Raw genomic sequence first — 13,475 nt, 5'->3', positions numbered from 1 at the left:
TCTCACCTTCCCTCCAGGACACACCAGCCACAGTAGGGGTCGTGGGCCAGCAGGCAGGAGTGGCAGTCTGGGTGCTGCTGGCATTCAGCCACAGGCCTCTTCTGGAGCTGAAACCAGGACAATGCAATCATGTTTAGTCATGCAGGAGAAGCTCAGCTTCCAAAAATCTGATTATAAAGAATAGACGGCCCACTTTCCCCACTAGAACCATGCTGAATTAAAATATGCTAATTAGAATAATCCCAACTACAGATGACCTTAGTGAAAGAGGGAGAATTGGGGCAGAAATAAGCAGAGTTTCAATTATTCCAATTTAGCTTTAGTTCTACGATGGGAAACCAGAACATGCTTCTTCTTTCTGGACGTACCATGTTGTGAGTCATGATGAAGAGATGTTCCTCTTTCTGGTCGAGGATGAGGTCTGAGCTGATAGCTACATTCTGCTGAATGGAGACGACAGAGTATTCCTCCACCTCGCCGTTTGGCCCCAGGAACACCTGAGGGAAAGCTTCAATGTTTACAAGCTGACATGTTTACAACATACACAAAGCTGTGAGTGAAAATAATTTCGATGTAACCCACACTATATCCAATTACTGGATGTTATTGTGGGCTTGTGAGTTTGGTTAGCTTAGTAATGATAGCGATGCAATGTAGAGATTTAACATAAAGAAACTAAAATGCCTCTTAAAACCAGTGCAGTAAGTATGGTCACAATCTCCCCTTCTGTTCCACAACATTATTGTTATGGTCATGATAACACAGTTTATTTGACCTAAAAATAGTATCAATTTCTCTCTCTTTTTTTTTCTTTTTTCAATTCCATATTTTTCTGAAACATTCCCATTGTTGAGTTATGGCCAAATACTGTGTTGTGTGTGCCTTGTTAGGTCAGATTCATTTTTTTACCAAATTCAAAGAGACATCCGCAAGGTGTTCTTGAGATATTGCATTCACAAGGCCAAAAAGGGGATTTGTGGGGTCACAGTGACCATCACCACCAACTAAAAAAAATATTCTACTGCACTCACAGAGAAGCTGATAACAATTTCTAAAAATACAATTATGAATGATTATCTTGATAACCCACTGTTCGAAACAGGGACAGTAAATCATCCTCATGGAAAACCAGTGCAGACCAGGAGTAAGTGTGTGTTCTCTGTATTACCCATGTGTCGAATGTCACTCTGGGTGTATGTGTGCAGTTGTCGGCACTGGAGAGTGCGATGAATACGATATGACGATTCAGGCCGGGATGTCTCCCTGATGTGGAGCTACACTGTAATTCAATCCTCCAGGTATGTGGAGGATTTGAGGTCAGCTATGCAGTCCAACTCTTTTCCCTCTTTGATCCCACAGTTTCTCAAAGATGAGCCGTCCAGGCCACTCCTCTGCCCAGAAGAGAATGTATCTCTTCTAACAGTAAAGGAAGCAGACACGCAGCAGGAGCTACTTATGTTAGTGTGGGAGGCAATTATCTGTTGTTGAGTGGGACACAATTAACCAATCAGCGCACACGCTATTATTATGTTCCAGGAGGCTGACATCAGTAGTACAGAGAGGGAGGGTTAGCATGCTGCAATCAAAACAGAAAATCTAATTTCCTTTATTAAACATACACTGGTGATCACTACACCACAACATTAAAGCCATCTGCTGTGTGCTTCCTCAAAGACCTGTGAGTTGGGATGTTTTGACGCTTTCATGGTCTTATTTTTCTAGCACATGCCACAGATGCTTGATCAGACTGAGATTAGACCATGAGTGTTACAACTCAGGTTAGTTTGTTTTCTTTTCCAAAAATTAGATAATAAGATAATAAGATGACAACCGCCAAAGTAAAACAAGCTCGTGGCTCCTTCCTGCCCTTGGGACCCTTGCCTAAGTGGGAAATTCCTACAGATTTCAAGAAGTCAAATTTGAGCCATTTTTATGACCATTTTAAGACAATTACCAAAGCTATTTAAGACTCCTATGAGCTCCACTTGATTAAGCCTATTTTCCACGACACAAAATGACCTCTAACATCCGGCTTCGTCTACATTCTAACTGGATAGGACAGTCGACATCAAGTGGCAACCACAGAAATATGAGCTCACGTTACTGTGGTGTAATCTAACTATTCTAACTATTCTTCTATTTACAGGAACATAACTTACATAACTTACATTATGTGTGCTTTGATTGTAGCGTGTTTACCTGAAGACCTAAACTAGAAATTGAACCATTGACTCATGAGGAAAACTTTTACTGACATAATAAATCATAATAAAGTAAGAACTAGATTAAGACTTGCATTCAAACAGAATTCTTTTTGCAAGAAGTGGAGTAACCCCCTAGTGGCTATTCAATATATTATTACAAACTGGTTTCCACAATATCCCTGGTGTTTTCAAGCCATATGTCTGAAATCTCTTGGGCTGCATTTCAGTCTTGACATTCAGAAACAAAGACCCTAGAAAACCAATTATCATGTAATATTATGTTTTTATGTTAGAATAGATGTAGATTAGTTTTGTTTGAAAACACTGATTTATGAAAATTAAAATGTCGTACAATGATACGGCAGATTTAAGGTTTTTGTTGTAAAACACCCCGACACCGTGTTACCTTGTGCAAGTTTCCTTTGGAGTCTCCCAGGAAGGCAATCGTATGTCCTGCCCTTACACTGACAGACACAGCAGTGAGACGGGCAGACGGGCTGTCCAATATGGTTTCGGCCTCCACGGCAATTCGGCTGGCCATCGGACTGGGGGTGTGGTCAGAGCCGCAGGGATAGGCGTCCAGAGTGTTCTAACAGTGGAGAGACAGAAGAATCAGCACGTAGCAGCTAAAACATGTCATTCAAGTAATTTGTCATTAACTTCTCAGCAAGTTAGCCATTCACACAACATATAACAGCAGTGTTCTGGGGGATTGTACAAATCCCAGTGGGATTCATCATGGAGGGAGTTGGAAACAAGCTAGTATACTTTGTGCTTTCAAGCTTTCACACAATTTGTTTTTGTTTCCATGGTTTGGCAGAAGGGAGGGTTGTTGGCTTTTGTTGCAGGGGCATTAGTTTTTCCTCATGTTTGAAAGCCGGGTCAATGCTTCATCATTCATAATCTTCACAATGGGAAGTAGAGGCAACGAACCTGGGAGCTCTGCCTGCTGAAGGCTACTTGTTTTGATGGACTGCATAAAGTTGGCTGGTGTGTTATAATGAATGGACTTATATGGCCTTAAAGGGGCCCTGCGGAGTTTTCTTCTCCAAGCAGTTGAGTTTAAATGCAGTGTTCTCCAATTGTGTATATCCCAGAGGTCTCACAAACATCGTAAGTTTCCTTTTTCATGAAACACTGACAAAACCCATTTTAGTTCTAAATTTATCATTTTCCTCTTAAATGCTGCATTTTGGCATTCCTTGGGTCAAACATGTAGATGCACATGTAAATCCAAGAGACGGGCAACAAATTAAAAGGTCTGATATGTTGTGCTAGTAGTCGTCACAGTTAATTGTGAAAACTAATGCCAGTGAGCAATAGAGCTCCAGGCGTCATGGGACTCCAGCTGTGGCAAAAATGAACAGAGCCATTGCTGGTTTCAACCTGTCAGAGTTCACAGCACACTTTAAATCCACCGAGATCCACCGATATATCTCAAAGCTTGACAGATTAAATATATCTGATGCTTATAATGCCCCGGCATGCTTTTTGATGTATTTTTACATTATTCCAGAGCTGCTGTAATCCTGACATCTTCAATTTCCTGATTAACTTCCCTTCATCTCACTCCAGAGAGTCACTCAAGGTTTACAAGAGCCTGGAGGGAAACAAATGGACAGAATCTGGCTTTGTGAAAACATTTGTGACAAACTCTGGCGTCTACCGTCTATCTCTACAAGATAGTGTTGTTGTCACTGGGAGGGTAAGTGTCACGTTAACGTTATCATTAGCAACGGCGTGGTGTAGTGTATATAATTAATCTTGCTGTGTGGACTAGCTCCTGGTGAATGTTCATAATTGAAGTCCATTGCTTGTGGGTTCCCATTGTTTTGTCTTCTTCTGCTTGCTGTGAGCACGTTTCTTAGCAGAGCTTCACCTCCGCCGTCTCTCTGGATCTGTGGGGATCTGGTTTTTGGCATCCCAGGGGAACAACAGCTATCCACCGTCTTCACTTTTATGACAAAAACAGCCGGTGAAGAGACGAGTTGTCTGAGATATTGTCTGATTTATGTGTTTAGTATATACGTCTATAGAGGTGAACAGCGTTGTTCCCTGCCAGAGGGCATTACCTTGGTTGTGTGACGTCAATAGACCAGAGCTCTATTGTTCCTATTCTAGCCAGTCACCACGATAACAGACATGTAACATCATGTATTTATCAAGTTACAAGTCTATTGTTACCTCCTGCTAGTGCTAACTTGTTTACGTCCATTTTTAACCAATTCCAGACCAAAGTTTACCCCGAAGTTAGCCAAAGAATTACCTTTTCTTTCTTTTTCTTTTTAAAAAGAATAAATCCAGAAAGTCATCTTCAGCTGACACATAGACATGTGGCTCTTGGCTGTATCTTTTTAAGTGTTCTAGTCAAACAGGACATACATGACATAAGAGTTAAGAGGTCCCGAGCTTGACACAAACCAATTTGATCGCAGCAAATGTATATTCAGGGTCTGGCATTTCCTACAGTACTTAAACGTAACTGCATTGTGTGACGCCACTCTCTGCTCAAGACATTAGTAGCCTACTCTACAGTACACTGACAAAGTCAATATTTATTTCCTGATATAACGTTAAGCAGAATGTTGCATATTGTACCTTTAAAGAGCAACAGATTCATAGCAATACACAGGCACTTTTAATAAATAGAGAGTTCTCATGTAGCAGCACTGCTGAAATTATGTCACTGAGGTACATTGCATATGTCTGTATGCGCTGTATATCGTTATTGGAGTATCACACCTACTGTATATAAATGTCTAACTTTTAACTTTCTTTAGCAGTTTTCTATATGCACTATAGTCTGTGCTGATTAAGGCACGTGGCGTAAGGACAGAGTCCAAGCAGCCCGTTTTGTCCACATCATGAGAACCCAACCATTAAAACCAACCAGAGATGACTGCGTGCTAAGTATAGTTCCCAACTACATAAGTTTTCTGAAATAGTTATGAGGTCATGCTGTGAAGTCTAGAAACAAGGCGCATAAGCTTAAAGTCTGGCATGTCACCGACTTGCCTGGCTGATGGGAAGCTGTGATAACACTACAACAACATGGCACTGTGAGGACTGCACTCATGTGCACGTTCAGCCATAAATACCAAGGGCAGTAATAACCACTAGGGCGTAAGATAACAAGAGGAGATTGCTCGAGTTGCATTTTGGCCACCGATGTTTGGTATAAATCCTGAATCCTGGTCACTCATCAAGGATTAGACCATGCATGAGAGTCCATCCCTGGTGCAGATGGGCTGTCAGGGAAAACATGGATGGAAGCTGACTTGTTTGTGCCCAGAAATCCGACTGAGATTTTACATTTTAATCAGACAGTAAATCTCTCTTCAGCTTCGGATGTCTCATCATTGCTCTGGCCAAAAGGTTTACTTTAATTTTCCTTTTTTTGGAGGTCAATCCCTGCAGGTGCAGCAGCCCTTTTAGAGGTTTAAGGATTACCATTTAGCAACGCAACAGCTCTGGCATTTAAAATAATAAATAATAAACAAATAAACAAATAAGGAAAAAAATAAATAAATATATATATATATATATGTATATATATATATATATATATATATATATATATATATATATATATGTATGTATGTATATATGTATATATATATAAATATAAAAGGGGGAGGAGTCCAAGACAACAAGCCTTGCGCTGATTAGACAAGAAAGCAACAAAAGAGTGTACCAGTGACTCAAGCATTCACTCAAATAGCCAATGGGTTAAATTTGAATGCAGTAGCTGGTGTTTCACCAGAGAGATGTAAGCTTTAACACAACATGTTTTATTTCAATACAAAACTGTGAAGATTTGGACATGGATCAACAAATAGCATGACTAGAAACCCATAAACACTGGTTTTCATCTGACAAAAGTTCTTCTTTGTGCTTTGTTCTTTGTCTTAAGTCTGAGCACCTTATTGTTTGTTTTCTGATGTTATTTGTTGTTAACATGGTTTGCACGTATGATGCTGCTAACTGAACCTGTCACGACTAGGCCTCACTTAATTTTAATCTCAATCTGACTTTGAAGTAAAATAAAAAAAAAAACATCTGAGGATGTATCCTGTCTGACCACACACTTTTCCATACTTCCAAACTTCCCACAATTTGTTTTTAATATGTTTCAGATTTGATTTGACACCTCTCTGAAGTCTGGACTAATTCACAAAAATACAAAGTGATAATGTTTTGACATTATGCATCTATCTACAGACATTTGTAGCTTTAGATTTTTTCCGTTACTGTATCTGTATGTCCCATCTTTCTCCCACATAACTTTTCCCTCTTTACCATTGTGCTCCACTGTGCATCTGTATCACTTAATCTCGTCTACCCATCCACTTCAGGGTCTCTGCCTGGTGTGTCTTAATCCATCCCTGTCAGGCCTTGTTAAACATTACCCTCAGCCCCACCTCACTAAGTGCAGCTAATGCAGCTGATCGATCGCTCCCTGACCAGTAATCCTATTAAATTACACCAACCGCACTATCTTCTCCCTTTGAGCCAATCTGCTGTACAGGTTGAAGGGTCAGCGATGCTCAACATCCTCAACACAGGAGGACGTGATAATAAAAGATGTCAAACTAGTCTACAAAATTCAAATGCAATGCTTGTATGGCTCAGACACCATGTGTACACAGGAACACAGCACCAAAAACCAGCATCTCCAGAGTTGGTCTTGTGAGAGGGACCATCTAATACCTAATTCAATCCCTTCTCTACAGAATTACATTTGTGTGTTACAAAAATGTCAAATCAAATTTCATCCTGTCTGATACAGAGGTCACACAGCTGGAAGAGGACGAGAATGGACAGCTTCAGAGGCATGGCAACTGCTTTTCAGATGAAACATTTTATCTAGCACAAGGTACGGCTGGGTAAAACAAAATGACCAAAGGTTATTTCTCTATTCTATTCTTTTTAGCTGAATATATAGTATACAGAAATCTCTATGTTTTTTTTTTTCAAAGCTACATGTGCGAAATGTGCTACTCAATAAGAGACAGAGAAAGAGATACTGAATGCAGAGAAGCCAGAATGAACTTGGAGCAGGGAAAAAGACACATTTTTCTGATTTCTGTTTTACTAACTAGCTCCTCGCTGGGGTCTTGATCCCCGTCTGTGTCTGTCACCATGTGATCGCTCTATGCAGGACTTGAGCAGTGAGCGGGGAAGAGAAGGGTTGTGCTCACTGCTCAGACTTGGGGAGAAAGTAGGAAAGAAGGCTGAAGTTGAATGTGAACCACAGGGAGAGGAGAACAGGCGGTGGCTCTAAGAATATGATTTTAACGGTTTTTCGAATGAAAAACTCCATATAGTGCCCAGCCCTAGCAAAAGGAGAAAAAGGAGACTAAGACAGAATGGTTTTCTGCAAAAAGAAATAGGAGACCAATTTCACTGGTTCACTGTGTGGCTTCCATAGTAATTAATTAACTTGCAAATATTTTGATAATCAATTAATAGATTTGAGGGTTTTTATTTCAGCTTCATAATTTGAATTCTGTCTTGTTTTTTGTTCCTCTGTGACAGTAAGCTGAACCTAATATTGAATCATGTGAGCATTTTGTTATTTAGAGTTTTTGGAAACACTCCCCTGACAAACAACTAATCAAATTAAATGGAATAATAACTAATTATGGAAAATGACTACCAAACCTCCATGTAAACAGTAGCATTGAGAGAAAGAAAACACAAGACTGTAAATATGTGGTTTATGCTCGATGTTGTTCTTAGCTTTTCAGTAACACCCTGTGATATAAACATACAATTACACATACCGACACATGGGAGTGGAGCATTGTTACTGCTGCCAGGCTCATGATGTTAACTGTGCCATTTCACTGAAGAAAATGTTCTGTAAATACCTGGGATACAGGGATAAATCACTCACCAGTTCCACAGTACACCATTGTCAAAAATCTGTGGTGGTTATTATTACCAAATCAAACTTTCTTGATCATCAACTATCCAAACTACTTTTTATTAGTGCAACAATTTTTAGATATATTAATACCTAAAATAAGTATGAAGACATAAATTATGCTTTGCAAAACTGACTTAATTCGTAAATTAGTGAAGTAATGAAGTAATTAAGTGAGAACTGTACGGGTTTTGTTTGAATGAAGCAGCAAACGTTCTAACAAGAATACTTTAATGCGCGTTCCAATGTGACTATTAAGGTTGTACAAACTGTGATGATGCTGCTTCAACAATATATTGTGCAGCCCAAATGTCAGGTGTCATATTTAACCTTTACTACTCAAATGTATCTCACACAGCAGAGAGTAAGAGTCAGGAGAGTCCATCACAGTGGACAACAGGAGAGGGTTTTTTTTTTCTTCTTCCTTTTCAACGCCCTATTTCCATTTTAATTACCTTGGTGACAGACAATTTTGTGGCTAGACTAAAAGTTTATAATCTGTCAAAGCTATTCTGTTAAAGTTTACAGCCGACCGTGCAGTTATGTTCTGCCTCACTCTGTGTACAATGACAAGGCTGCAAATAAGAAGTGTGCGACTCCAACGATAAAATGAGATTTCACTCAGGGTCCCCTTGAAAGATGATTTAGATCAACAACATTCAGACATTCTGCTCTAGGAACTTGAATACAGTGGCGATCGAATAATCCTGAGCCTTGTAATTATCTTAGTGTTGGGGTGGACACTAAGTCCTCCATTAACACAATAAAACTGTATTAAAAGAGATACTGGAGTTGATTTTTAAAAGATGACAAACCATCACAACCCACTTAACAATGTATTCAAAATTGTGTATATTTTTGTACTCATATTATTTTGAATACATAACCAGACATTTCCAAGAGCTATATGTTTGATGAATGAATTAACTTAATCTATGTATGTAAAAATATCTTGAATTGAATTTAAAATTTGGCTAATTGACCCAAAAAAAGGTCTCTTTTTAGCCTGTCTGGTTTAGACCATCATCTTAAGCTGAAGAGAGAAAGAGAATTGAAATTGACACGTGGCAAAATCACAAATATTTTGGCACATAAAGATGCAATTACTTCTCTACTGTTGTCAGATCCAGAGGAAGACCCAAGCCGTACTGAATTCTCCTGCAGAGGGAGTTTGAGGTCCTTCATATCATAAACACATATTTCCTGCTCAGAGGACAAAAATAGTTCATGTCTCTTTTGTCTGCACAGCAGTTAGTAGCATGAACGTCTCTGTGATCTCTGTACTTTGCACTTTTAAGAAAATATTTGGCATTTAATCATTATCTTTTTAACAATTCTTTTGTTTTGACTTGGCTTTGTCGTCATTTCAAGTGCTCTTGTATGTCTATAAGCATGTTATCATCTGTCTTTGAGATTTGCCATGTGCGTTGTTGTATTATGTGCTTTGTCTCTCATGAAGATGTGTTCTTTGCCTGGCTGCAATCAAATATCCCCTCTTAGGATGATAAAGTCTGATGAGGACAATGGCGAGAGGTAAAAATATCATAGATAATTGACATAAATAGATTGCGTCCATTCAAAAAGTCTCTACAGAAACCTGGATCGATCCTTTCAAGGGTCAATGTCAAGTCTAAAACATAGCTTGTGATTAGGGAGTAAGGTTAGCACTTATGTCAATTAAATTGACTTGTGTGTTAGTGCTTGGTCACTGCACTGGAAGAAGTGAATTTAATCTCAAGAACTCACCTCCGGCAGGTTAGCACAGTTGGATTTGACTTCGTACTCAATGTAGGCTGCCTCCACTCCTGCTTCTCTACCCATCTGTGTGTAGCACAGGTCTCTGGTGGCATTAATCCTGCGGTCCACATCTTCAAGATTAAACATGCACAGGGCCGAGTCCTCACTGGGCCGAGTAGATGAAGCCAAACGAGCGGAGAAGACACCAAGAAGAATCTCAGCGCTTTGACTTCCTTGCCCATCCTTGGACAGCCCGAGTTGGACAGCTTGCAGCAAGTTGTACATTTTTCCTGACCTAGAACGGCACGTCAGGGGTACTTCAACGTAGGAGTAATAGGACTGGTCGTCCAAACATACACGAGACACGTAGGTACGGTACTCGCGCGACTGTGACTTAAGGTCCCGCCTATAGAAGAGGAAGTATACATGCTGATGGTGGGCAAAGGAGGCCACAAAATGGTGGTCATATTCTGAGAGCCGGCCAGCCACAGCCAGTTTGGCAGTTTCCTCGTATGAAAAGATGGGTTCCTGGGCGAGGTTTCTTGTGGAAATGGGTGGATGGCTGCTGGTGTAACCTCGGCCCACAAACAAAACAGGCTGCCTGGCAGGATGTGACCTAATGACAAGCCCAACAGTACTGACGCTGGGGTCATTGGCTGCTACATATTGGGTATCCACCGGCCTTGTAGTGGAGAATCGTACCACATCCACAGAATCCAAACTACGTTTCTGACATATTCCCTGGTTGACGCTACCACAGGTAATGAGTTCCATGGAGTAAGGATCAACTAGCAGGAGCTTGTTGTGGTTACTGGTCATCCTAGCCTGAGGGCAGTTGGTTTTGGTGACAGGAGGTAAGCACTCTCGACTGTCTGTGACAGGTCCAGTGTCATCCTGGAGTTCAGGTTGGAGGAATCGATCCAACTGAAACAAGTGATCTCGGGCCCCGATGTACACCCGACCAACGGTGGGGTCGGGATGCAAGGCCAAGTGCTCAAACACAGTGTCATTCCGGACAAAGGTGGGATAAGAACTAGAGGACGCGGATTCTAATCCGTGGACAATGCCACCAGGTAGTGAGACGAAGGGCCAGGTAATGGTTGGCAGCAGGAGAGACAGCAGTGTCCGGACTGCTAACACTGAAAGATGGCGCACCGTCCCCGGAGGCATGGCAGCAGAGCTGAAGGTACAGAAACCACAAAGAGAGTTAGAAACATTGCCTATATTTACATGTATGAGGGCATTTTTAGAGGTCTGTAAGACTTGAGCCTGCATAACCATTTAAATTTGAAGGTCCTCCAGTTGGGGGACCCAGATACTTGGATAATAGTGGAATACAGCACTAAACATGAAAGAATATAGTGATGTTGCACATCAAATTAAACAGGAGAGTATTTTATATGTGACTAACACAGCTCTAATGACAACTAACTCAATTAATTACCTCCATACGGCACTGCTGTGTCAACCCACTCGGCACATTTCTGGACACTACAACACTTTATTCAGAACACACAACATGCACCTTGAATGAAAGCAGAGACTCCACGGATTTGGAGGATATACGTCAAAGCACTCTACACCAAAGCACCAGAGAGATAAAACCCAAAGCATTAAGACAACAGAATATTGTAACACTTCCCCCAGCGTTACAATCTCCATATGCAGCAGCCTGTCCCTGTCACATGCCAGCGTTCTGCTGATTCTGATTGGCTGACAATCTTATTTAGCCAATGATAGTGTCATTCTATTGGCTCTCATGATTCAAATGAGGAGTCATTCACTCAAAGCGGCCAATCCCTTACAGAGATATAGGCCTGCCTACTGGGACAAGCTCAGTCGAGCCACCTTGTGTTCGTATTTGGAATGGGAAATATATACAAGTCTAGAGAAGGTGAGCCTGAATCTTCATTTACTCTTCACCAGTAACACATGTATTGATATTTACACATCTTAACAAATCTCACAAGTGTTTCCTTTACTATGACACCAAAGTATTCAAATAGACCTTGTGGTTGCAAATATATACTAATTTCATTATGAGTGTGCAAATTTACACTACACAGGATAAAAAGGACTTATCACAATCTTAACTCAGTTTTTGTGATGCACTGAAATCATCCTTCAGGGATTTTGGTATTTTACTCAATGGGAGTTGCTCCACAGTTTCAGCAGAGGAGGAAGAGTTTAAAATAGACTAGCTATCATAAGCTATAATAGCCATACAAAGATGTCAATGCAGTAAGTTGTCACCAAGCACTTAAGGTTGGATGAAATACTGTTGACTCTAGGTTCCGAATAAGATTTGCAGCCTCAGCAGAGATCCAGATTCCTCATACCAGTTTTAAAGAAACATCCTGCCATATTACCTTTAAATGACCCACAATTATGTCACATGTGTTGGTAGAAGCTGGACCAAACAAAGCCAGCCTGATGCTGCCCCAGTGTGTAATTTTAGATGGCATGCCAGTGTTCACAGAAGTGAAGTGGCTCAGGGATGAGCTTGGATACGGGCTTATTGCTGGAACAATAAAACCTGACTCAGCCTTCTGCTGTTGTTGCCAATCAAGGGTGTTGACATGTGCATTCTGACATGCCTTTCTGTTCACCACAGCCAGAGTGGTTATTTGAGTTACCATAGCCTTTCTGTTGGCTCAGTGAATGTCACTTCTGTTTGCACCTTTGCAGCTCACAGAACTGGATGTTTTTTTTTTGGTTTGCCCCATTCTGATGCGACTCTAGAGACTATTGTGCAGGAAAACCCCTGCTTTTTTGAAATACTCACACCAGCCCATCTGGCACTAACAATCAGTCCACTGAAGCTCTGGTCCTTCATCCGCAAGGTTTTATGAAGAGAAAACTGCATGACTGACAGACTGGATGTCTGTATGGGGGTGTGCAGATGTTCCAAATTAACTGCTCAACAATAAACAGACCAAGAAAACTGATCCAACAAGTAGTTTGGAGAAGGTTGCAAACCTTTTGACCTTTCTCACTTCACGGTTTGTCTGTTTTTATGCTGACTAACCATACTGATAAGAAAAACACAGCTAATAAAATGAGTGCTAGAAAGCAAAACATTTACCGTTTCTTCTTTTAAAATCTACAGCTATGTCAAGTGGCATTCAATTTGTTTAAACAGCTTGAGGAGGGCTCCTTAAGCATAATAAACACTCTGTGACATCGGCTCCTCACCATTTGTTTCCAGTGGTGTCTTACAGAGGCACGTCACCTCTTGACCTCCCAGCAGCATGGGTTTAAAAACACATCCCTCTGGATACAACCTGCGAGATACACATGAAACATGAAGACATATGAGTATTCTATGCTTCCACACCCGGGGAGAGCAAGAGCATAAAATTCACAGATGATAAACCTCACTCTAAAGGACATTATTGTGGGCAGAATCTAACATTCAAATATCTTGTTCTTGTTTTTTTTAGCATCTTTACAGTTCATAAGAAGTCATGGGAAGCTTATTCCCATTGTAATTCCTGTCAGACTATGTGTGACTGGCTGCATCCATTTTTGCTGGTTTAAAAAGACACTTCAGAGGAAGCCAAGCTGAGTAGCCCAGGAAGGCTTTCAGTGCCACACACACATTC

The 13,475-nt window shown here is 40.7% G+C and overlaps 1 protein-coding gene across 1 annotated transcript in view; it reads right to left on the bottom strand.

Moving 5' to 3' along the window:
- Positions 1–13,151, bottom strand: part of plxnb1b (plexin b1b) — a 35,180-nt gene extending 22,029 nt beyond the window's left edge. The window contains exons 1-5 of the mRNA XM_044023919.1: positions 13,066–13,151; positions 9,880–11,050; positions 2,611–2,793; positions 369–497; positions 7–107 (exon numbers count right to left, since the gene is read on the bottom strand). Coding sequence (XP_043879854.1) covers positions 7–107; positions 369–497; positions 2,611–2,793; positions 9,880–11,040 — 1,574 coding nt within the window. The 5' untranslated portion in view covers positions 11,041–11,050; positions 13,066–13,151. The remainder of the gene's footprint in view (positions 1–6; positions 108–368; positions 498–2,610; positions 2,794–9,879; positions 11,051–13,065) is intronic.
- Between the last annotated feature and the right edge of the window lie 324 nt (positions 13,152–13,475).

The sequence above is a fragment of the Solea senegalensis genome, linkage group LG4 (assembly GCF_019176455.1).
Source record: "Solea senegalensis isolate Sse05_10M linkage group LG4, IFAPA_SoseM_1, whole genome shotgun sequence".
Lineage (NCBI taxonomy): Eukaryota > Metazoa > Chordata > Actinopteri > Pleuronectiformes > Soleidae > Solea > Solea senegalensis.
The sequence above is the reverse complement of the archived record's forward strand: the minus strand, read 5'-3'. Positions and strand labels throughout refer to the sequence as shown.